This window comes from Anoplolepis gracilipes, chromosome 2 (assembly GCF_047496725.1).
Source record: "Anoplolepis gracilipes chromosome 2, ASM4749672v1, whole genome shotgun sequence".
Lineage (NCBI taxonomy): Eukaryota > Metazoa > Arthropoda > Insecta > Hymenoptera > Formicidae > Anoplolepis > Anoplolepis gracilipes.
Window position 1 is genome coordinate 8310337 of NC_132971.1, and position 24497 is coordinate 8334833.

A 24497-nucleotide genomic window follows, 5' to 3' on the forward strand; every position below is an offset into this window, starting at 1 on the left:
TAAGAATATAGATTTGTATTTTTAAATGATAACTATAAATTAATAAATAAAAACAATTCTCTTGTTATAATAAATATTTTTCTCTTTAAAACATGGAAAAATATCCTTTAATGTAATAATTTTTGGTATTAGTTTTGAAAGACAGCATCTATGTATACTCTCTTTCTTTCTCTAGTATAAAAATAAAAAGTACAACATTTCGTGAGCTAATATTTCATTAAGCCTCAAAACGTATTTATTTACTTTTAATCATATAAAAAATTATAATTAATCAATATTTGCATGGACACAGTAAGAAATTAATAAGAAAAGTTCATTTTAAAACATAAATGTATTTACGATAATAAAAAATAGAATTTTATCATTGTTTACCTTATGTAAATATATCGAAGAATTACAACTCAGTCGCGGAGAGAACAGCAAGTGCATTAAATAATTTATAGCAACTTTCAACTAAAAATATTGCGATCACTGATAACAGCAAGCAGAAAGAGACACTTAATAGCAATAATTGCAACATATTTCATGACATGGTAGCATCTCTGTAAAAAGATATCGACTCTGCACCATTGCACCCGCGGTGCCGTTCTATCCCACGTTCCCCTATTTTGTTGCATTGTATAAAATAAAATTAGGAATAAAATTGTGTTCGATTTACATAATAAATCCGCAGAATTAAATAAAATAATCCATTTTATTTCGCTAAAAGTTAGAAAAAAGTGTAAATGACACAAATGCATTTACCGGGGCATCTCGGTGCATTAGCATCATAATTTCTTATATCGTGGTAAAGTCCAGTTGCATCGGTGATTTTACCACGCGTTCTCTCGCCATTTATTTTGCGAGAATCTGCTTTTATACTTCGCGAAACCCAAAGAGACGTTATTTTCAAGCGTGATTTTACAGCCTGTCGTGCGTACCATTGAAATTGTATAAATCGGTTAAATCGCGAGCAATTAAAATAAACAAATCAAATATTTTTAGACACGATATATTGTGCACGTGCCAGATAAACACGTGTGCAAAAGTATTTGTTGCTCTCATACCGTGATAATCAACGAAATTTTCCGAAACGCAGGATAGAAATTGTATTAATGGCTTAAATCACACGAAATAAATGTGTACAACAGAGGGAAAAGAGAAGAGAAGCTGTAGGAGAAATATTATTTTATATAGAAATACACATACACACACACATACAACACTCACATCGTACGCTACATAAAACAGCTAAAAATATCTGTTTTCCAATGTATTGAACGTAAACGCAATTTTACGAAGTGTCATACCGTAAATGGAACATTGAACGAGTCTGTTTTTTTAAATTGATTAAATCAGATACTATTAAAATAAATAAAACAAACTTTTTAAAAGAGAATTATTTTACACACTATTTCGCGAAATGAATGTGGTTCAATTTATTTTTTCTCCACATATACGTTTGGAAATAATAATTATTCTTTATCGCCCTTTGTTGCTCAAAAAGCACACATATTTTCACGATATGTGTATACTATCTGTTAAATCGAGAGTAATTAAAATTGATTAAGGCCAAAGTGGTTCACTTATTTTGCCGCAAAACTTTCAAAAGCACAATATGAAAATCGGCGTATTATAAAGAGCAGATTGTATAGGTAAAAGCTTTGCGACATGGAACAGTCTGGTTGTTAACTAATTAATTAGAGAGACGGTAAAATTCCCCAATGCGGGGCCAATGCGGCCCCAAGCGTTGATTTATTACTTCGAAAAATTTCACGGCGCTGGAATTTGCTCATTAACTAATTAAATGTACATTAAAAAAAATGTACATTAAGAAGCGAAAATGCGGTATGAACGATTATGTGCATAAAAAGTACGAAGAAATTTTATACTATTATTTTTCTCTCTCTTTCTCTTTCTCTCTGCAGAATAAATAAATTAATCTAATCAAGAAACAAAAAATTGATGTGTGTGTACCAGATGCTCGATTTTTCTTGTCTTTTATTTACACATTTTTACGTTAATTTGTGGCCAATCTTTCTTTAGAAAGAATTTAATTGTACAGCAATTACGTACACAATTTTTAATATTAAATATATACAGGGTGAGGCATTTATATTGAGACGCTTATAAATATCTCCAAAAATATAAGAGTTATAAAAAAATGTTTTAAATAAAAGTTGTATGGTTTCAAGGAGAATATAAGATGACGCCACTGATTTGACCTTGAATAATTGTTTGAAGGTCTCATAAAGGTCACCTTTAATTTCTCACAAGAATGTGCAATGAAAAATAGGGGGGTTCCGTTTAAGAAATTAAAGGTGACCTTTATGTGACCTTCAAACAATTATTAAAGGTCAAATCAGTGGCGTCATCTTATGTCCCCCTTGAAACCATACGACTTTTATTTGGAACATTTTTTTATAACTCTTATAGTTTTGGAGATATTTAGGCGTTTCAGTATAAATGCCTCACCCTCTATAATTTCTGAAATATAAAACTTGTTAATTAAAATTCTATCAAAGATGCGAACAAAGACAAGGTAAAAAAATATTCTCTTTCATAATAACACATTTGCACACGTTATCGATCTTTGCGAAACATGTCTAAACATCCGAAAGATGGGTGAAATATAAACGGCAATCAGCATCTATTCCCGATTATTGAACGGGAAAAGTGAGTCTACACTTCAGATATGCACGCGCAATTTCCGGTGCACAGTGTGAAGATGACTTCGATAGATGGTTTCGCGTTAGCAATTTTGATGGTTGAAATGTGGTGGCGAATCTGTGCACCTTACACGCGCAATATCCTGCTTCTCGATGCGCGATCAGGGTGTCTCTGGACTGCCTCAAAGACGGCGCCTCGTAGTTTATGCCGACACTGGAAATAGACGTGATTCATCGAGGCACTTCTAGGGACACGCGATGAATTTGCACGATCCTGAACGTCATCTTGTTCGATCCATACAATCTAGCACATATTTGTCTTGTATAGTTCTTGACATAAATAAAGCTCTCGATAAAATTGAACCTATATAATCCTGACGATTGGCGAAAGTAACAGTTGCAACCTTCTTCGCTTTGTTGTTCAATGAAACCATTATTTCCAAAAAAGAAAAAATTTATTTTTTACAATCTCATTTAGAGCCTTGTATCTTAAGATTATTGTACAATGATTTCTCAATTTTATAACAACTTTTATCTGATAAATCGGAAGAGATTTTTGTGATTTTGAGACAAATCGTTGAATTAAAAGCTTGACGATTTTCTTTATTTTTAATTGAAGATCGGAATATCTCTCTCTCTCTCTCTCTCTCTCTCTCTCTCTCTCTCTCTCTCTTGTTTCGCATTTAATTGATATTTATGTCGCATTATCGATAGATTTAATTAACAGGTTTCTATTGCACGATCGTTTGTAGAAAACAAAAATCTAGGTCACAATCTTGTTTCCTATCCTATCGTACACGGTTAATTGCAATGCGCGAAGTTTCACGGCAATAAATTTTCCGTCGCTGAAGGGTGAAACGTAACGAATTTAAAGTACACCCCAATACCGGATACCGTAACACAACAGTTCCCGAGCTAACGTCTACTCGGCAAGCTAAAGGGAAAATTAGTTATGCAACTGGTTAAATTAGTTTCCGCGATAGGTATAGCAAAATTTCTCATAGCCAAGCTTGCTTTTCGAACATAAGATAGGATGAACTTGATCGATATCGATAAATTACTCGCATAGATTATGACAATGAAAAGAGATAATAATGATTCGTTTCACTTCGCGGTCACAAAATATTTTTAATAATAATTCACGTGTGACGTATATTGAAATATCGGTAAATATTTCCGATAAATGTTGAGCAATTAATTATATATATATCTCTTATCATCCCATAATTTTCAACTTTCTTAATTTTCGTTTTTTATCAAATTACAGCTCGAATTTTTCTTTCTTCGTTCATTGTCGCTTTCTAGACGTCTCTCGATTTTCTCGTGACTTTTTAGCGAAGGTTAGCGTCATACCTGGGAATTGATGCGCGCAATTTCGCGCCTGAGGATATCCATGTGCGCGTCCTTGCACTCGGGACAGCATTTCTTCTCACAGTGAACGCACAGCGAGCAGTAACTCTTCTCCGAGCAAACACCGCAGCGTTCCATGGTCTGACCGCTGGTCGGGTCCGGTAGTTCCCCAGTGATTTCGATATGCAATTCCAGGAATCGTTGCAGTGTTACATTGGTCGGAAAGGCTTGTACGCCCTACAAATAACAGAGATGTATCATCGGTTCGATTAGTAATGCACCGAGTACGTCGCTTATTAATGGACTGGAATTGGTGTAATGGCGCGAATTAATTATACAATGCGCCCGTGACATTCCTTTAGTAACGTTATTTTCGTATAGAAATATCATCTATATGTCAGTAGTCAAGTTATTGTTGTTATAAAATATGTACTTGTTAAATATGACCGTATTGTAAAAAAAAAAAATTATTCATATTTATAATAATAACGAGGGTATTTTTAAATTCTTCTATTTCTTCGGAAAATAAATTGCATAATTTTGTTATGCTACGCGAAAACATTTTTGAATTCCTTGCGTAAACATGTTTGATTATACCAGAAAAACAGATCGGTCGAACAGTCAGAAGGCAACATGAGTTTGAAACGTGAGAGTACACTCGGTTCAATGAGAGTTCTCTCGCGTTCGGATTCATCGTTGAATAAAGATGAGCTCGCACGTAACGCCATATACGTTGTTGCGCATAGAGGAACATTTAATTTATGTGGCAAAATGACGGATCGATTTTTCTTCCATTCGCATTATTACTCATTATTATTGTACTGCAAATATATTAAAGACATAAACTCGATAAGGCGACATATATAATAGTCGGAGAACCGCGCCGTTTCGCGACAAACGAGCCTTAACAGCTTGCGCAAATGTGATCCATATAAATTTTGCGAAACCGCGAGAGAAACTAAATATAATATCCATCTAGATAATTTATTTAGTTCATTTTATGTATATAATTTTTAGTCGTCAAACGTATAACTTTGAATATTTTTTTTTTCTCTCCAACATTTTTAAAATATTTTTTTAATACTAAAAACGCGCATTGATGTTAATATTTTATATAAAATTCAGTAGCTCTTACTTGATACGGTATACGATGTTCGGCACGGCATTCTGGACACTTGACCTGTCGACGAACGTAATCGACGAGGCCGTCCATGCATGGTTCCATGCAAAAGCTGTGTTGACATGGCAAGAGCTTCGGGTTTCTGTACCGGTCCAGGCATATCGCGCAGGTCAGCAGCTGCTCGAACTGCTCCATGCCTGTAAAAAGAAGAAAACTTATTCTCCATCTTGTCATGTTTTACATAAAAGAGGGCAAAAAAGTTACTCGCCTTATTCAGCATGCAGTTATATATATATATATATATATATATATATATATATATATATATATATATATATATATGTACATACATACATTTTTATATTGTATGTATCCATATACAGGGTGTCCGGTCGCGACCGCCCCATAGCTCAAGGACAGATAGAGTAGGTCAAACTGAACATAAAAGTCCTCTACCATTTTGCGATTTGCGCAATAATTATTAAACTATTAATTAAAAACGCTCAGCGAACGATATTACATATATATATAAAGTGTCCGGTAATAATCGCTCCACCTCTCTAGGGCTGATAGAGCAAATCAAACTCAACATAAAAGTCCTCTACCATTTTGCGATTTTCGTAATAATTATTAAAATATTAATTAAAAACGCTCAGCATATGCTGAGTGCTATATACAGCGCGCGCTCACACGCCGAGCGTTTTTAATTAATATTTTAATAATTATTGCGCAAATCGCAAAATGGTACAGGACTTTTATGTTCAGTTTGACTTGCTCTATCAGCCCTAGAGAGGTGAAGCAATTATTACCGGACACTTTGTATATATATATATATATATAATATCGTTCGCTGAGCGTTTTTAATTAATAGTTTAATAATTATTGCGCAAATCGCAAAATGGTAGAGGACTTTTATGTTCAGTTTGACCTACTCTATCTGTCCTTGAGCTATGGGGCGGTCGCAACCGGACACCCTGTATATATATATATATTTTATACTTTTTTTTAAAAGCTTATATTTTCTTTAATTGTAATTTTTAACTCAAAACCTTTATGTGGTTTTACAGCTAGTACATTCAAGTTTTGCCACTAAAAAGCATTAATAGCTCAAGTGTGTATTTTATTTGCTACAATAATTTTTCTTAGGCTTGAAGAATTCGTTTGTTTTGAAAAAAGTATCCTAATATGAGATAGTAAGGTTTTTTAATATGAGACAGTCTTATATTAGGAAATTAAATGCAGAAAAACACACTTTCAATTAAAAACCGTTTTATTAATTTTTATTACATAAATGTAACATCACAGATACTTTCTATTATTAGTTAAATGATATAGAACTACAGAACAGAAAACAAGTTTTACTTTTTGGTACCAAAAAAAAAATTATAAAATGTTTTTAAGATATTTTTTATATCTTATGTGTATCTATAAAAATCTATAAAATTAAAATAACGTATCTTAGAGATTCAAATAAAAATTTATGTTTCTAACAAAGAGCGCACAAAAATATATTGCAATATTAATGTTTTGAATATTTCAAAAAAACAACAAAAAATAAGTCTTACTTTTGGCATAAAAAAATTATATCATTCAAATATTTTTTATATCATGCGTTTATAAAATTAGAATAACATATTTTAGAGATTTAAATAAAAATTTATCATCCCAACAAAGAGCACACAAAAAGGTATTATAATTAACGTTTTAAATATTTTAAAATGAAAAACTAACAAAAAAAAAATAGAAGAAATAAAAATTTACATTTTTGATAATTCATTATCTTACTTGAGAGAAAAGTCCTAATATGAGGTATCTCATATTAGGAACATTCTAGTATCTCATATTAGGAACTATATAAATCATATATATATGATAAAATTGCGCGTACAAGAATTCAAAGTAATGATCAAACACTAAGATATAATTATTGCATTTGACGTTAATAACATAATAAAAATGAATATCAAACTATTGCTATTAAATTATGTTGTTTACATCTCTTTTAAGTAGCACATCCAAGAACTTTCCTTAGCGTCGTTTATAAAATCGTCATACACTCGTCCGTACACGTGCGCTACGCTGTTGTTATTTACATACAATTTCACGGTTATCTATTATCAACATGAAATAGTAACATTTATAAAGAAAAATGATTGCGTTTGTAAAATAATTGGAGGTCTCATATTAGGAACCCCTCTCATAATAGGCTACTTTATCCTATATTTTTATATGTTTAATATAACAATATATATAAACATATCTAACAAATATTATTTTTAAAAAATATATAAATGTTATAAATATTCTTTTTCTTACGTTCTAGTTTTAATGACAAGAATATCTTTAAATATAATTATAAAAACGTTTACTGCAAAAATACAGGATGTATTCTCTTTCATTACGTTTCGATATCTTGCAAAATTTTAATTCGTCATAGTTAAGAAATAGATTATTCTAATATGTCGACTATAACCTGTCATCGTTTCAAAATACTGCCAAAATTTTATTCATCTAGCCAAGTTAAGCGATTAAGGAAACAGCTGTTCGTATTAACTTGTGTTGCTTGTTCTTGCAACAATCATGTGACTGGATCGATATTTACATGTTTATAGTATTCTCAACAACGCAATTCGCGTCAAAATGTTAAAGAGAAGGGAAAAAGTGCAAACGATATAATGATACATTTAATACTTTCAGTCCATTTCAAATGTTATATTGGTTAAATTACTTTATAAATAACAGAATTTAGTTTGTGTGTTTATAAAATAATTAATTAGAGATTACGCATTCTCTATAATTAAATCTCGAAGAAATCTATGTTGAGATTTTACAGCATAAAAAGAACCTCAGCAACTGGTGTAATATACATATACCATGAGTGCCAAGACAATGTCAAGATCTTCGTGGAGTCATTGCACTTCTATTTTAAGACACGATGCATCATCAGCGTAAATTTGGTAAAAGAGATAGGTGAACTTAGAGGGCAACCCTGAAAACTTTTCATCACGCAAATTATGCTGAAGCTTTTTGCCGCTATTAAACAGTGAAGTGTATTACTGATCAAGTAATCTTATTTACATCTCTTCCATCGCTTACAATCAATATATATCTTTTAGTGTTATTCGTGTAATATTTTTTGATATCCTGAAAGTGGGAATAAAATTATAATCTTATATAAATATTTATATAAATATTATAGCTTTATATACATTTATATTTTTATAATATGTAATATTAATTCATATATTTATATTTTTTATATAAATTTGATATAAATATTTTTATATAAGATTGTTTCATTATATTTCCTCTTTGAATAAATCAAAATCGTGTTGTAGAACATTTAGATTTGATTAATTTAAAATAATATATTATTTTAACTAATTATGTAAATGTGTTCACTGCAGAGATAGTTTCGTGAAATGTAATCGTGGTTAATGGTATTAGATCATGATGTATTACAGTACTGTTACAACGTTCACATTGAAACAAGTTACAGATCGAAAACCGCGGTAACCATAATAATTATTTGAACGTCGCTAATGAGTGGATGATTACTCATGCAATCTACGAATTAATTATCGCGCTTGTACGCGAGACGCGTAATATATGAGATAATCCCGATTAACGCGAAACGAACGTTTTATTTAGTATGTATGTAACCAAAATTTAACAAAAATTTTATTTGCAATACTACATTTTATAACTGAGGTAAATTTAATGTTATGGCATTTTAAAAATCAAATTGAAATAAATTAAAATTGTTTTAAATAAATTAATTCAAGCGTCACATGCTAAACACTGCACATGGTGCTGGCGTAACACAGAATATTTTTGTTTATCTCGGAATGCAACAATTTTGAATTTTTTTTAACTGATATGCCAGATATTAGAAAAAAGTTACATAGCTAAAAAATTCTAATACTCGAGATTTAAAAAAAAAATTAAAAGAGGTTTCTGAAAATTCTAAAAATTTTAACGAATTGAATTAGCATAACCTAGTGTGATGATCAAGAGTTAAAAATAATCCTGACAATTAGTTCTCTTTTTATTCTTTTGTATTATTCTTTTCTAGTCTTTCCTTTATATTCTTTTTCTTTTTATATTGTGATAATGTACTTAATTCTCTTGTTTCTTCTTTAATTAGAGAGAAATATTAAAGTTACTTTTTTTTATTAAAAACTTTTTAGTTTACTTAATTTTTTATATAATTTGTAACTTATATTATTTATATAATTACTTCTATATAAAATTTATTTCATCGATCTGTTTTATTAATTTACAACAAAAAAATAACATATCCAATTTAATTGATTTAATTTTTGAAAATTTACAAATGTGACGTACATAAAAAATCTGAGAGTTTTATAAAAATTTGCGAAGTTCGTCTTCTCTGGTATGGAGATACTCAATCAATGTCTATTCTAATTCCATGAGACACCGGCTTATTTCAGATCCGACCTTCTCGCAAAGCATCCGGCAGTTTGTCATCTTGATGATGATGCCAACGCAAACGTTTATCCGTCACTAAATTAGTATATCCGGATTCGAGCTAATAAAAATCATGGATCTTTATTAAAATTTCAAGGCAAAAACGAGGAAATTTGAGCTTCTAAATTTCCAATACAATTGCATTGATTGTTTTGTTAAAATTCCAATATTTATAACTATTTACAATTCTATTAAAATTTATATTATTTTTGACTATTCATTAAATTTTAAAGAGTTATATCTTGCAAAGAGTTATGTGTATATATATATATATATATATATATATATATATATATTTTGTAAACTAACTTCTTCACAACTGACACTTCTTTCGCATAGATTCCGTATTCTAAATTAAGCCTGCCTAAGTATGTAATATATATCATATATTCGTAGCACTTATATATTTTGCAATTAACTCGGATTAAGAATAAATTAAAAATGTATAAATCTTAATGGTTCCCTCTATATTGAGATCGATTAAATGGCAATCATGAAAAGAACCGGGATGAACATAGTCTCGGATAAATTTAAATAACGTTTAATACACACACTCGTATACGCACGCACCAATATCACATGCGGAACGTTCAAAAGAGATTGTTCGAACCGGATACGTAGGCAGAAGTCGAGCCAAATTCGTTTTGGCTTTCGCAAGTTCTCGGCGCTTCTGACGTTACTGACGCCGAAGGTCGCCAACGTCGAGGACCGATCGCGCTTCCGAGCCGACACAATGGCTAAAGCTAGTACATTAGGAAGCATTGTTACTGTTAGACGAACCACTTGTTGGATCTTAAAGCAAATTCTCCCCCTTTCTCTCTCTGCGTGTACCTCGAGGGGTGGGTGGGAGAGGGGGGTGCAACAGGCAGCGAGCAACGATTGTATTAGCAACTTTCATGGACGTTGCCATGAGAATGAAACGGGATGCTAATTCTGACACTTTGACTGTGAGCCTCGAAACTTCACTCGAAAGCCCGCCGGGGAGAGAGAGAGATAGAGAGATGCCCGCCTACGTTATTTAAATCCCCGTTTCGCCACGCTTGAATTGTGTGATCATATTTCGTGGTGGATCACGGGGACTTTTCGGTCTTTCGAAAGAGAGTCCAGCGCTTGCGTTCAAGTTGTATTTTCATCGGAGAATGCCATGAGTAATGAGAAATCTGTTGCCTGTGTACAAAATTTTTTATCAATAACAATAACAGATCACACGCATGACTTTAAAGAAATTCTTTATCGCTGTTATTTTAATTATTCAATCATGGTATCTCTATGTCGTATCCTATAAAGAATGACATCTTCAAGAGTACATTTTTATTCTAATTTTTTGTTAGTCTATAATAATAAGTTAACAAATATTAAAATATTATTTTATTAAAATAATATTTTAATATTTTTTAACTCATTATTAAGTCTAACAAAAATTAAAATAAAAATGTGCTCTTGAAAATGTTATTCTTTATAGGATATGACACAGAATTATATCTTTGAGAGCACATTTTATTTTAATTTTTTGTTAATCTTAATAATAAGTTAACAAATATTAAAATATTATTTTAGTTTTATTATTAAAAAATTATTTATATGATTATTTTAATAATTTGTAATTGAAAAACAAAGTAATTGAAAAAAATCGATATATTATTCAAGGGGTTAATTTGTAAAACATAGATATATACAATATATTTATATAAAATGTATGTGGACAAATGAGACTAATTACATATAATAATGCAATATCGGTTTTTAATAACAAACAAATATTATATGTATATTTATATATGAGCTTTTCTTCCACTTAAAGCGCAATGAGCGCGTCGCATAATGAGAATTCGGAAAGTCCGAGTGTCATGCGTCCGAGTGAAATGCGGTTGCACGTGGCGCATCATTATTCTCGTGGAGCAAAATAAACAGCGTCGCGAATGATTCAGCTTTTTCCTTTGTCTGTAGGAGGCAGAATTTGCGGGCGTTATTTCACGAAAGCGGAGTATTTCGAGTCGTTTCTCCTCATCTAATGTATTTCGCGAGACGTACGCGTACGACGTAATTGAATACCAAGATTTCGCGGAAATTTAGATTTATCATTTATTATCTCGAAATGCTCGCGAAATAGCACAGCACGTTGCTATTTTGCACCTCGCACGTTCAATTTTGATTCTATCTTTGTAACGTACTTTTATCAATTTGCGTGATTATATTGTATATGTGCATATTTTTTTTATTTATATTAAAATTCGGAGAAATTAATAGCACAGTAATTATTGAATTAATAAATAATTACTGATAATAATGGAGTCGCTGATAAAATTAAAAAAATTTGTTTAATAATATTATTTTTATTATTAAGTAATACTTATATGCAGTTTAATTAGTTTGGAAAATGTATTTAGAATTTAATGCTATATTATATATATATATATATATGTATACATATGTGTATAAATTAAAAGTGTATCAAAAAATAAGATTAAATCCTATTTTTTTGTGTGATGTGTGTGATTTCTCTCGATTATTGAATTTTTTTCAACTAAGGAAATGCTAAATTAATATGTATAAATGTCACGTTATTACGTAATCAGATTACATATTCCCTAAATTCAACCGCTTAATGATCGATGCAGATCCTAAATGATCGCCAGGAATCTGCCATGCACCTGGGTCTAATCAACGAATTCTAAATTGCTTATAAAGCGACAGGCATGTCGAATAATTTGTGCACAGCATGTAATTTGTGCGCGACTAATGTCTCGTAACCCGCTCACCGATGTATACGAGGAGAAAGATAAATCTCCCTAATTTCATTCGGGCAGACAGTGACATTAAGGACACTCGGCATGACTCTGTATTTTGCGACCAAAATGGGGGAAGAGTACACGTTCGTTAAAATGTCCGCCACATTATTTAAATGCACTTCCAACACTGAGACGCTTCGAAATTTAAAGGTAAAATATTCAATATCAATTTGTATTCACAATTAAAAACTCGTCTTTGATGCTTATTTATTTTCTCAGACCGTCATCACACTGTCGTAGTTTCGTTTGATATAAAAAATTTTTGTTACAGCTTCACAAAGTTTTGAAAATTGTTAAAGTTAAAAATGCAGCAAACTCCATCAATCTCGATTAAAAAGAACATTTCTTGCTTCTATTCTGGATGATACAAAAAAAAAAAAAAAAAAAAAGAAAAAAATAATAATAAGAAATTAAATAAAACTTTACCCAGTCGAATCTGTCCGTCGAAGCACCAGTGAAATACACTTTCGATACACGTTGCGATATCGAAGACACCACCCTTTGTGATCCGTTGATACGTCGCAGACTGATCACGATCTTCGATCTTCGAACTCTTTTTGCACTCGTGGCTCACACATGAGGCGTTATTGATCATCCATCCACGTGTCGCGACCGACAATAACAAAATGTTTGAAATATTTGGCACTCTCTCTCTCTTGTCGCGAATAAAAGAGAGCTTCGCGCATATCGCGATACACGCAATTGACACGTAGCGTTCTGGATCGTCGCGCTTCTGGAATCGGTCGGTCCACGCGAGAGATCCAGTATACTGACACTTCTCGACGTCACCGGCCAGACTTATGCTCGCGCGGCGCGGGCTATACTTAGCCGAGAGGACCTTCGATTTCCGGCGGTTCGTTTTCGGCGAACGAGATCTTCGGCAGAAAGCACACAAAATACACGCAACGAAGAAGCACAATTTTCCGATCGCAGTCGGACAATTTTTCCCACGTGTCATTCCCTCCCAACAATTTGCATTTTTCAAAAACTGATTAAACAATGCTTCTCTCGCGGAGAATGCAGTCTCCAATTTAATACCGATGTTACAATAATTAGCAGAGTTCACGTTGTTCTCTCTCTCTCTCTCTCTCTCTCTCTCTCTTTTTCCAAAGCGTGGAGTAATGAATTCGATAGTCGATTTCCAATTATCCGTTTTATAGAAACAGAATGACATGATATGCGTAACGAGGACGTTTAATAATCGTTCCTGTTTAATGTCAACATTAATATGCATTCTCTCTCTTGTCGGCGTGGATCAACGAGAATTCCTATTCAATCTGCTGGCACAGCCAGCTTTAATAACTACAGCGAACAATATTGCGCCAAATGGCCAATTGCGCCAAGTGGTGTCAGTGTACGGATGTGTATATATATATATATACACATTTATATATATATGTATATATATATATATATTTTTTTTTTTTCTTATTAACCGATATATGAATAGCCATGTATGTGACAGAAATTGCAAACAATAGAATATTGCTTGTTTTGATCGCAAATATATTTTCTTCTCGTATTATATCCGTCACTTTTATTTCCTTTTATTTTGAGATCCATATCAACGTCTAATCCAAACAATCGTCTGCACAGCTCGTGAAAGAAAAAACATTAATAGGAAATCGGACTTTTGGTAGGGTCGTTTCCCATTTATACGCATGGCGGATAAACGATACTATCGGATCTCACACAGGAAACTCCATTGACAGAAAACATTCAGCTACATCGAATATCGTGTCCTCTTCTTTTCATTGTATGTATAAATAAGCTTCTCCTAAATATTCGAAACGTCTTTATGACCTTTCACGTTTGCCTAAATCTAAACGACGAATAATCATATCAAATGTCGAAGAAAACGTAACGGGAAAAAATTAATTATAAAATAGTTGTACGATTTAGCGTAATATATAGCTCGCATTTTTAGAATCAATTTTAAAGTTAATAAAATCAAATTTAAATTAAATTCATTTCCTTGTCGAGTGCTTAAATAGATAAATCACGTTGCACGTTACACATATTGATTGCAAAAAGAGGGAAGATGTAGATCGTTGAAATCCATGTTCGTGCGTGAAATAGCGGTCGACTACCGTGAGATGCCCAGTTATATTTAGCCCCGCGCGTTATCCAGCACCGCTTATTTTCAACGCGATCTTAGAATAGTACCGCGCCGGAACGGTTTATCGACCAGAGCTTTTCTCACGCTGGCAAGATAGTTTTCTGCAGCCGGAATTATCCGGGCGGTTTATAAGTCCGCCATAAGCCCGTTCCTGCGAATTTAATACTCGATAACTACAATTCCGTGCGCCAGAAGGTGCCACTCCTCACCGTGAGACGTTTTCCCTTGCTCGCGATGTACATTTACGCTTTATATCCGTTCTAAAAGCATCCCTCTCGCATCCTTCTCCCTCTCTGGCCCGTGAGTATCCCTGGGAAAATAGATTTTCCGATTGCTATCTCTCGACTTCTCTTGGCTCCGCCCGTTTCGAACGGCTATGCTAGATGAGGCTTTATATATTCGCCGTTTCTATTCGAAACTAGATGAACTTGTTTCCATTAAATGGAATTGTTATTACATTTTAAAAATGTATAGATTTTAGTATTTAATAATTGTCTTATGAAAAAAATGAGATACAATATATGCGTATATATGTATATATATAGATCTTTCTTTTTCAACTTAATTTAGGTGACAAGGTGAAAGACTTTAGAGTTAAAGGGTGAAAAAATATCACTTTAGGGGATGCGCAGAAAGTAGATGAAATTTCTTATAGTTTGCACCAAACCCAGAGGATGACAGTGTTTTAACGTAATAAAGTTGATATGAGTTAGAAGCATACTGATACGTGAAGTTAAAAATTCGCGTTTATCAAAGGAGACAAAGTTAGGACGGGTGAAGTCGAGACTACGAGGAGTTTTTAACACATTCCGCTTTCATATTCATCACGGATTCGTTGGCTGATTTTCTAAGTTTTTTCTGGACCGTCATCCGCATTTATAAAAACTCGTAGGCTCCTGGCGAATTCTGCGCGTCCTGCACTCTTTTTGCACTCTTTAAATCTTCTTTCTTATACCACTGCGATATAATATGAACTTTTCTCCATCCAAAATGCATTTGACCTACGTTTCTATATATCTCGAGATTTTATGCAGGGGCAATTATATTTATTACATTACTTATACATAAATCTTTTTCAGCGGTCAAATTTTACATTCAAAGATTCCCGCGCGTTATTTATTATTATATTATTACCTCTATTAAATGTCATTTTACCGCGCACAATTTATCACTTTCAATTTAATCTGAATATCCAGAATATCCGTCGGAAAATGATGAACGAAATGATAAAACGCGCTTGGGAGATCGTTGATTTATCGCTGACTTTTTTTCATTTTACTTCCTCTTGCTTGTTCTTAACTTTCTCATCAAGCTACGATTTTGCGCTTCCCGTTGCTTGCCAATGACGTAAAGTGTTTTTGTACTACTTCCCGTCATTTTATTTCAATGCGGAACTTTCGGTTTTTCTTAACAAGTAAACTCCCCGGTATACTGATCCTAATTACTCCCCTGATCCGTATTGTCCCGTTTTTCAGCGTGCGGTACACGTACCGTGTTAGTGGCATGAAGCACTTGAAGTACTTCGTGTTTACTGCGGGTTCGTCCCCAATAATTAGATTCCCCGTGCAACTTTCTAGATGCTCCGCCTTTATTATTCTCCGTCGCAAAAGAGAATTTTCGTCAAAAGTCAACTAAACCTCGCTACTCCATAATTCCAGAGTTAACATTGAATTAATAATTTATTAGGTGCGCCTTACAATATCGCGAATTGCGAGATTGCAATTTCGAGGGAGTTGAAAAATATATGAAAGTTTTATTGTATGTTTAACTTCTCTCAAAAGTTTACTAACGATGCTGTTACTCGATTAATCTATAATGTATACATGCAAACTTTTCAGTAATAGAAGTACAAATGGTGAATATAATAACGAAGAAAAAATTCTCCATTAAAGATATAAGAAAATTCAAGAAAATCTCTAAAAAAAAAGGAAAAAATAAGATACCTGTTTAAAGCAACAATCAAGTCTCTCGTAAATAAAAATTTTTAAACAGAACCCAGATAATTATATATATCGAATTTTCGCATTTTCGCGGCTTAAATGTTCAAAGAGCGAAGCTTGAAAAAAGACATGATAAAAGAATTATATTTCAAAACTGGCGAGATGCGCGGCGATTCCACAATCAAGAGTGCCGTTTCCCACGAATACGTGGGTAAAGTTATATTATTGCGATGGCAGGAGTCCAACGGGGAAAGAACAACGTTATCGGAATGAGAGAAAACTTGAGGGAAGCGATTAAAAAGTTTGAAAAGTCGCGAATTGCGCCGAGTAGACGCGCGAGGCGCGATTGATAATGGCCGGAAATTTTGTACGGCTTGATTAATATAAATTAATTACCGCAACGGGAAATGGAACACTCGGGGAGAAGGACCGCCCGGTCTTTCGGATTGGAATCGTTGGAAACAAACCGATCGATCGTGTTTAATTGGATACGATGATACTGGAAAACGCGAGCGAATCTGCCCACCAAGGCTGGAAATTTTTTCATCTTGCGAATTACGCGGGACCGCGCAACATTAATTTTATTGCGTCCCGCGGCCGTTTCGTTTCGTAACGGAATAATGAAATATTGTAATGCACATTTTCGTCGATAAATGACGAATCTCCGTTGGGATGCAACGAAATTCCAGTTCGACGAGCTCGCAGGCAATCGTCATATTATACAGCGTCGATACATAATGCATGAGGCTCTCCTCGCACGTCTCTCTTCCCTGATTTATTATTTATCTTCGCCTCTCGGACGAACTAATCATTTATTTGCAACGACATTTCAATATTTGAATGCGCGTCTGCGGAATCAAAGGTACCTCTATATGAACGGGCTAAGGAATACGAGGTGCAGATAACGGTAAGTCTGATGTGCGTGGAATATGTACCACATAACAGTAAAAGAATGTAATATAAAACTTTTTCTCTTTTACCGCTCTACAAAATAATTTACACAGTGCGAAACATCAAAGAGGCAGATTCTTCTAAATCTGAGATAAAATCCTTATGGACGGATGAATGTTGGAACAAGTTGCTATTTTATTCTCGATATTATACAGTTCGAGAAGAAACTGTAGCGTATATGAAATAAATGAAAAAAAAATATATGTAAAATTAATATAATACATGTAAAATTTATGGAAAATCGCTTGTTATTAAATTGACGATTTAACATGTTAATAATGGATGGCCTTTGATTTGATGAACCGTTACATTCGTAATCACGAACCAGTCACTGTTAATTAATAAGATCACAATTGTTAATTCTAGTGTTTAGTAGGTTGATGATCGATTTGTTGTGTAACGAATGTTACGCTTAATCAACCATTAGATCTCCTCATTCTGCATGTGTGTACAGAGAGCGAGAGAAAAGGAGACAAGAGAGAGATTAAATCTATTTAAAAAAGGTTAAACAGTTTACAATTCCGGTATGAAAGTATTAGCGGAATAGGATTATGTCATTGCACTTCTCGATACATCGTTTATCTTTTAACTGGATAATTAAAATTACATGTTGCGTAAAAATATCTCATAAAATATATTTTAATAAATATTAAAATTATAAAATTATTCTTGTGTACAATATGTATATATGTTTATATATAAGTATATCTCAAGTATATTTCAAAATATTATATTTTTCTATTATAATTATAAATTTCAATAGCAACTCTACTTATTTGTGTATAATGTAACATTGTTAATTTAAAACTAAAAATATACTGTTAAATATCGATCATTATAATTTCCCTTATGAATATAAGTAGAAACTGACATATGTTAAACTGTGATCGTAATCCATACATACGATTGATAAAAATTTGATAGAAAAGAATGTGTGGTATATCGAAAGTATTGTGCGAGGCAGAGTTTGACCCAAGCTATTGTATGGATTTCAAGTTGTCGATGTTCAATAATAGCAAACATTCTTCAAAGGTGAAATTCCTCGACGCGAAATTTCTGTCCGCGTTATCGTTATTTTCACTTTTCGTTTACTCTGGCTATTAGATTGAAAGCTATCGCACTAAGTTATCGCAATATTTCCTTTTTTTTTTTACCATTTTCCCTTTAATTGAAACTCAATTTTAGCACGTGAATTAATTTGTGAGAGATCTACTGTCCCCTTCTCTCTCTCTCTCTCTTTCTCTCTCTTTCGCGTTTGCGCAAGATATATTGTTTACATTCCTGACTCGTTTGCTAGTTTCTTTTATCCGTTCCTTCCGTCCAAGTTCGAAGAAGTCGACATTGCCGTCGTTATGCAACATTTTTAACGAGAATCCAGTGTCAGGAATTATATCCGATCTATTTTTAATTGGTTAAAAACACCTTGTTTGCATGAATTACGCAAGTAACTTTATTTATAGCCTCAACTTAAGCGCAATTATTCTAATTGCAAGACGGTAAGAATTGAAAGAATAATATTATTGCTTAGTATTATACAGTAAGAGTCTTTTGTAGTATCAAGAGCTATGATCAGTTCCCCATCATCATTATCCCAATTAAAATCGTATCATGTTTAGCTTAACATTTTAGTTTAGAATATCATGTTCTGTCTGACAGTAGAAACTTTAAGGAAGTTTTGCCGTCATGCAGAAATGGTTATATATATCGCAGAATATACATATTATTATACCACCACTAGACTCTAATTTATAATAAAATAATTATAATATATAAGCTCTTTAAAAGATATAAAATTAAGTTAGAAAAATTTTTTTAATAAATATCATTTCTAAGTTCAAGCTTTAATGTACAGTTATATTTAGTTATAAAAACCCCGTGCTTTTTCTCATTTGTTTTTGTACTTTTGCACTGAAGGTCATAAAATTGACTGAAACGTACGTTAGTATAATAAATTAATTTGTTACTTATTGTTAGAATAAAATTTTTGCGCCCTAATAACAAACAGTGTTTGTTCTTACTCGCCATTTTTCTAACTTTAATTAAACCTAAATTAATTTTATACCAAATTATAATAACACACTGTCGCTTCATACTACAGTTGCACATAAATATTTTTCATTGTCAGTTTTAAATCGCATTAACCATTTTCATCAGAAAGCGCGATTCAATATTTTATTATATAATCGACTCCATGATCTGATCTAAATTTATCAATGCGCGCATTTGTCAGAAAAAAGAAAATATATTACAGTTTAATAGATGTTCTGTAATCATTTGCTTATCATCGGGTAATATCTGTGAGAAATTGTACTTGAGATTCGACCTAATTTTAGGCGATTAATAAGCGCGAAGAGGAATACGCAAATATGTATTAATTTTCGCGAGTTATATTTTGTAATTGATTGCCCACGCGTCTGTTTAAAGAGCCGCGTGTTTTTTTCTCTTTATTATTATTATTATTTTTTTTTTTTTTTTTGTGTTAATTCATGAATTTTTTCAATTACCAGCTTTCATTAAGTTGTCGGTCCCGCAGCTACTCTCATTTGACAAAGGTACAGGATCAACCGCGCGATGCTGCGCAAAATGGAAAGAATAAAAAAGGCTTAATTTCAGCTTTCGCCCAGGTCAACTTCATTCTTATTTTTGCGTCTGCCTCGCACGCATAACGAGAAACGTAGACTTTTCCCTCGTAACTGCGCTTGATTGTTTTCCGCGAGAAAGCGACGTCTCGCACAATATTGCGCAACACAATACTTCATTTTTCCGCTCATTTAGAAAAAAAAAACGTACTATTAAAATAATTAATCTTTTTTAGACATTGTTTCGTAAAATTGAAATGTATTATTATTTGATTATCTCACAGTGTGTGTATTAAGAAAATAAACTGATCAGATGGGAGTTGAGAAATAATGTAAATTATCTGTCTCTCTGCATCTTCTTCTCGTGACATTAAGGGAATTGTGATTAGAGAACGGAAAAATTGTATTAAATGTTATATATATAATCGTACAATTGCTTCTGTCTATTGCACGCGTGAGGCATAAGAAAACGCGAACAAATTTAATTAATTCCGGGAGCGTAATAAAGTTCCGTTTAAAATTCTTTAGATCTCATAACTTCTACTCGTGCGAATATATAAAACGACCTCTGGTAATCTCGTGATTAAATCGTATAAATGATATCACACTACTACCCTTGCGTATAAAAAAATCTGGAAATTTATTTGCTCGTTACTCGCTATTATTGTTATGGTTATCAGCATACATATAAATATTCACATATATTCATCTGTATTGTAGGAAAAAATCAGTATTGGATAGCCGAGACTAAACATAACTAACGTTTTTTTTCAATGTTCGGAATAGCTATAAAATAAATCTGTTAATACGTGTCCTCGCATTTCTCACGGCGATTGTGTTAGCTTAGCATATATCTCTAAAAAAAATTTTACATTCCACGAAATTTATTTCCGCTATATAGTTTGCTCGTTCGTTTGCACTCCAGAAAAAAAAAATATAAATTACGGACTTATCGTCGCTTTTTAAACTCTGGAGCGTCTAGTTTGATTCGAATAATATACTTAATTAATGCTCTCTTTAACTTCCGTTTGTTGTTTTCTCGCTGTTGATAGTTGCCTGGGTAATATAAGAATTAGAGTGCAGTATAATTCTCGATTTTTTTATTTGACTATACACATTATTCCGGAGTTTTTCAATTAATCCGTCGACGCGGTTATATAGCTGTTCTTTTATTCAAATGAGAGATCGTAGATTGACACTCAACAATAGAATGCCGACTATGTCGAGATGATGGAATCGGAACTATGTCGAATGAACAAAGAGAGATAATCAGCATGCTTAGGATTGTTAATTTTAATTAACTTTTTTGTCGTAAATCAAGAACACAACATTGCTAAAAGCTTTCGCATATTATTCTAGATCAAACATTATTTCATCGCTCGCGATGCTCTCTTGTCGATGATAAAATGTGGATTATAATATATTAAAATCACTGAGAGATACTGTCTATTCTTTAGTCATATCGAGTTTTTAATAATTATTTTACTCTATGTAATGGTGAGCGTGCGCGAAATGAATTGTTCAATTTATATTAAATAATCGGAATATGTATTATAACATTAGATAATGTTACAAGTGGAATATCGCAAGAAGATCCACTCCCTTTTATCGTAATCGTTACACGTGGAGAACTTAAGTATGCCTCGTGGGGGAGGTTTTATATCACGCGTTCTGACTTTAAAATGAGGTCGACGTTATACATACTCTGGTTAATTTTGCACACTTTGCATACTCTAAGCATACGCACCTAACTCAAATACCACAACAGATACCACGACAGATAAAATTATATACAAAGGAGAACGTGTTTAAAAAATCCACGTATTTGAAATGCAGATTCAACTGAAATATACGTACCTAGCTCAAAGTGCACAGCTCAATTATATTTTGTAGTTAGTGACTTTTCGAAGTACTCTACATTCTCGGTCTCACTTCAGAGAGAGAGAGAGAGACAGAGAAAGAGAAAGAGATGTAACGCAAACACTTGATGCTAATTAGATATTAAAATATGTAGAAGCTTTGTCTTCAAGTACGACTAGAATCTACAAGTTGAAACTTTATAACGTAACAAATCTTCTGCGTAAGTGAATAAAAATGAAACTGGATTTCCACCGCCGTTGTAAGTCGTAAAGGTCGTAAAAAAAAAGCGCATCATAAAATCGCTGCGGATATTTCCTCTAAAAATACAGTCATTACTTATGCGTGAAAACCTTCAAGGATTCGACAACTTTTCAGATTCTCGTTCTAAGTGTAATCGTTACGTGCAACTTCTGAAGCTCATAATTCCGTGATATAAGGAACATTTCTAGGTCTTCCTTCTTCTTTCATCCTGTAAGAAATCTTGCAATGTCTTTTCTAGCCCTCTTTTCTTGCAATGTCTTTTCTAGCCCTCTTTCTACAGCGTACTTTCTTTTACTCAGTATCTTTCGAGGTTTCGTCAAAGTGAAAGACATCCATCGAAGAAAGAGAAAAGGAAAGAGAAAAGAGTTTCCATGTTTTGTGTTCGAAAAAAAAAAAGCCGTAGACGCAATTATCTCCGGTCAATATAAACTGGGAATCAAACTGGCTTGCTTTGTTAATCATAATTAATCCTGGGCATGTGATCGTATCGCTCTTTTTCACGTCGATACGGATGGAAGATTCCAGTTGCGCTATCGATTTTCAGCCCCCATATATCCCCTATTCTCATGACTTTCTCTCTTTCTCTCTCGTTTTACTTTTGCTTTAATCTTCTATATACGTTAAATTTTTGCATGAGGAAAGTCGACTAGACCAAAGGCATCCAACTTTTGTGAAAAGACAAATGCATCGGATGATCATTTTTGGGGCATTTACGCTTGAGAGCACACAAAGACATTTCCCTCTCTCTCTCATTCTCTTTCCTCTCTCGGTACAAAGTTATAACGGCCAAAGTTTTTCTTTGTTTACTCTTCGGGGCTCAGGCTTTATTTCGTTGGGGACCAGAATAAGATAGATAGAAATCTCTACGTATGTGTCCATGTGTTTTTGTATGACGAAAGATTTGATAATGGACGTGGAGTATATCGATTATAAGGTTTAGGCCGTTGGCACTATTATCATAAAAAAGCAAGTAATAAAAGCAAGTATTAAATTAAAAGGTGAGATATGATTTATTGCCTCAAGTATCGAAGTACATCTCACAATACAACAAATACACGATAATTATTTTTAGACTGAAAAAAATAGCAATCTGTTATTCAATATTTCCTTTAGGCGATTAAATTAATATTCACTGACAATATATTGTGAAGTAAATTTATATTCCGAATTTATATCCTGATAGTAATCGCCCTACAAAATAATTAAAAAAATGGAAATTATAAAAAATATTTAAAGTAATAAAAAAATTGAAATTGGGTTTATAAATTAATCTTGTGAAATAGATCTCGTTGTAGTAAAGTAGCAACGAAAATAGCACAATATAATACGTCATCAACCGTCGACTATACTTAACATATCTTTTAAAGCACACAATTACGATTGATTTCTGTTCACTTCCCGTTAACTGATATGCAGTAAAGCTCTAATGACCACTATTATCGTTAATATAAGATCTCGAACAGTATTAAACCCTTTTATAAAAAAATTTGCATAATGCATAAATAGGCTACATAAGAAAGTACTTTGAGACAGTTCGGTGTAAAGTTGCAATTTTCTTGCATGACTGCCATTACACGTATCTAATTGAACGATACTCTTATGCAAAGGCAGTCTCGAAATTTGCATAGAATAACGATCCTATTATTTTTTATGGCAAAATACTCTTAACGTGATGCGAAAGCTCATGATTTTTCGTTAATTTTATAATAAATTATCAAGGTAGAAAAAAAATCGTTAAATACTTTATTTAAATTACTTACGTATAATAAAACTTGTACAAAATCAATTACTCGATAAATAAGCAAATATTCGCTAAATAATTTCTTGAATTTTAAAGATGGCAATTTTCTCTCTTCTATTTAACAAGTCAGTACGTTACGTAACAAGAATTCTAGCAAAGAAGATTTACGAAGTTTTAGTTCTTTAGAACCGATAAACATATATGGAGAAAAGCCACCGGGCATGGTTTTATTATCTCTCCTGCACTTTTATAAAACTCTGTCACGCAAACAAAAGACGCGCGGCGTGTTGTTCTGAAAGAATAATGGGGGAGAAAATATAAAATGCGCGAGCGAAATGGGTCCCGCCTTCATCTAGTGTGAATAGTCTCTTTATCATTTGCATGGGAAGCGATGAGGGAAAGGACAGACGGACAGACGGACGAACGGCGCGGCGGAGCAAATCTTATTGTTGGATCAGAGTCCTGTCGTGGAGTAAGTATATATAGGTAGAGATAGACGATGAAAAAGATTAGAGAGAAATCTTCTTCTGCGGCGAGAAACTAGATAGGACGTTTTATACATCCGGTATAAGACGCGAGATGATGTCGTCGGTTGTGTTGCAGCGCCCTTATTTACGAAGAAGTGTATTATCGGAAACGTTAGTTACA

At 32.9% G+C, this 24497-nt stretch overlaps 2 protein-coding genes across 6 annotated transcripts in view; one reads left to right on the top strand and one right to left on the bottom strand.

The window, feature by feature from the left end:
- Tn (tripartite motif containing protein thin) overlaps positions 1 to 24497 on the bottom strand; it is a 72848-nt gene that overhangs the window by 37606 nt on the left and 10745 nt on the right. For 3 of the 5 annotated variants that reach the window (XM_072911437.1, XM_072911439.1, XM_072911438.1), the window contains exons 3-4: positions 5134 to 5315; positions 4002 to 4235 (exon numbers count right to left, since the gene is read on the bottom strand). In XM_072911437.1, the coding sequence (XP_072767538.1) occupies positions 4002 to 4235; positions 5134 to 5313 (414 nt within the window). In that variant the 5' untranslated portion in view covers positions 5314 to 5315. Of the gene's footprint in view, positions 1 to 4001; positions 4236 to 5133; positions 5316 to 12824; positions 13150 to 24497 lie in introns of those variants that run through there. The other 2 variants (XM_072911434.1, XM_072911436.1) reach the window with 2 other exon arrangements.
- The window catches only part of LOC140676414 (uncharacterized), a 57265-nt gene that overhangs the window by 2580 nt on the left and 30188 nt on the right, over positions 1 to 24497 (top strand). The gene's annotated exons all lie outside the window — the stretch shown is intronic.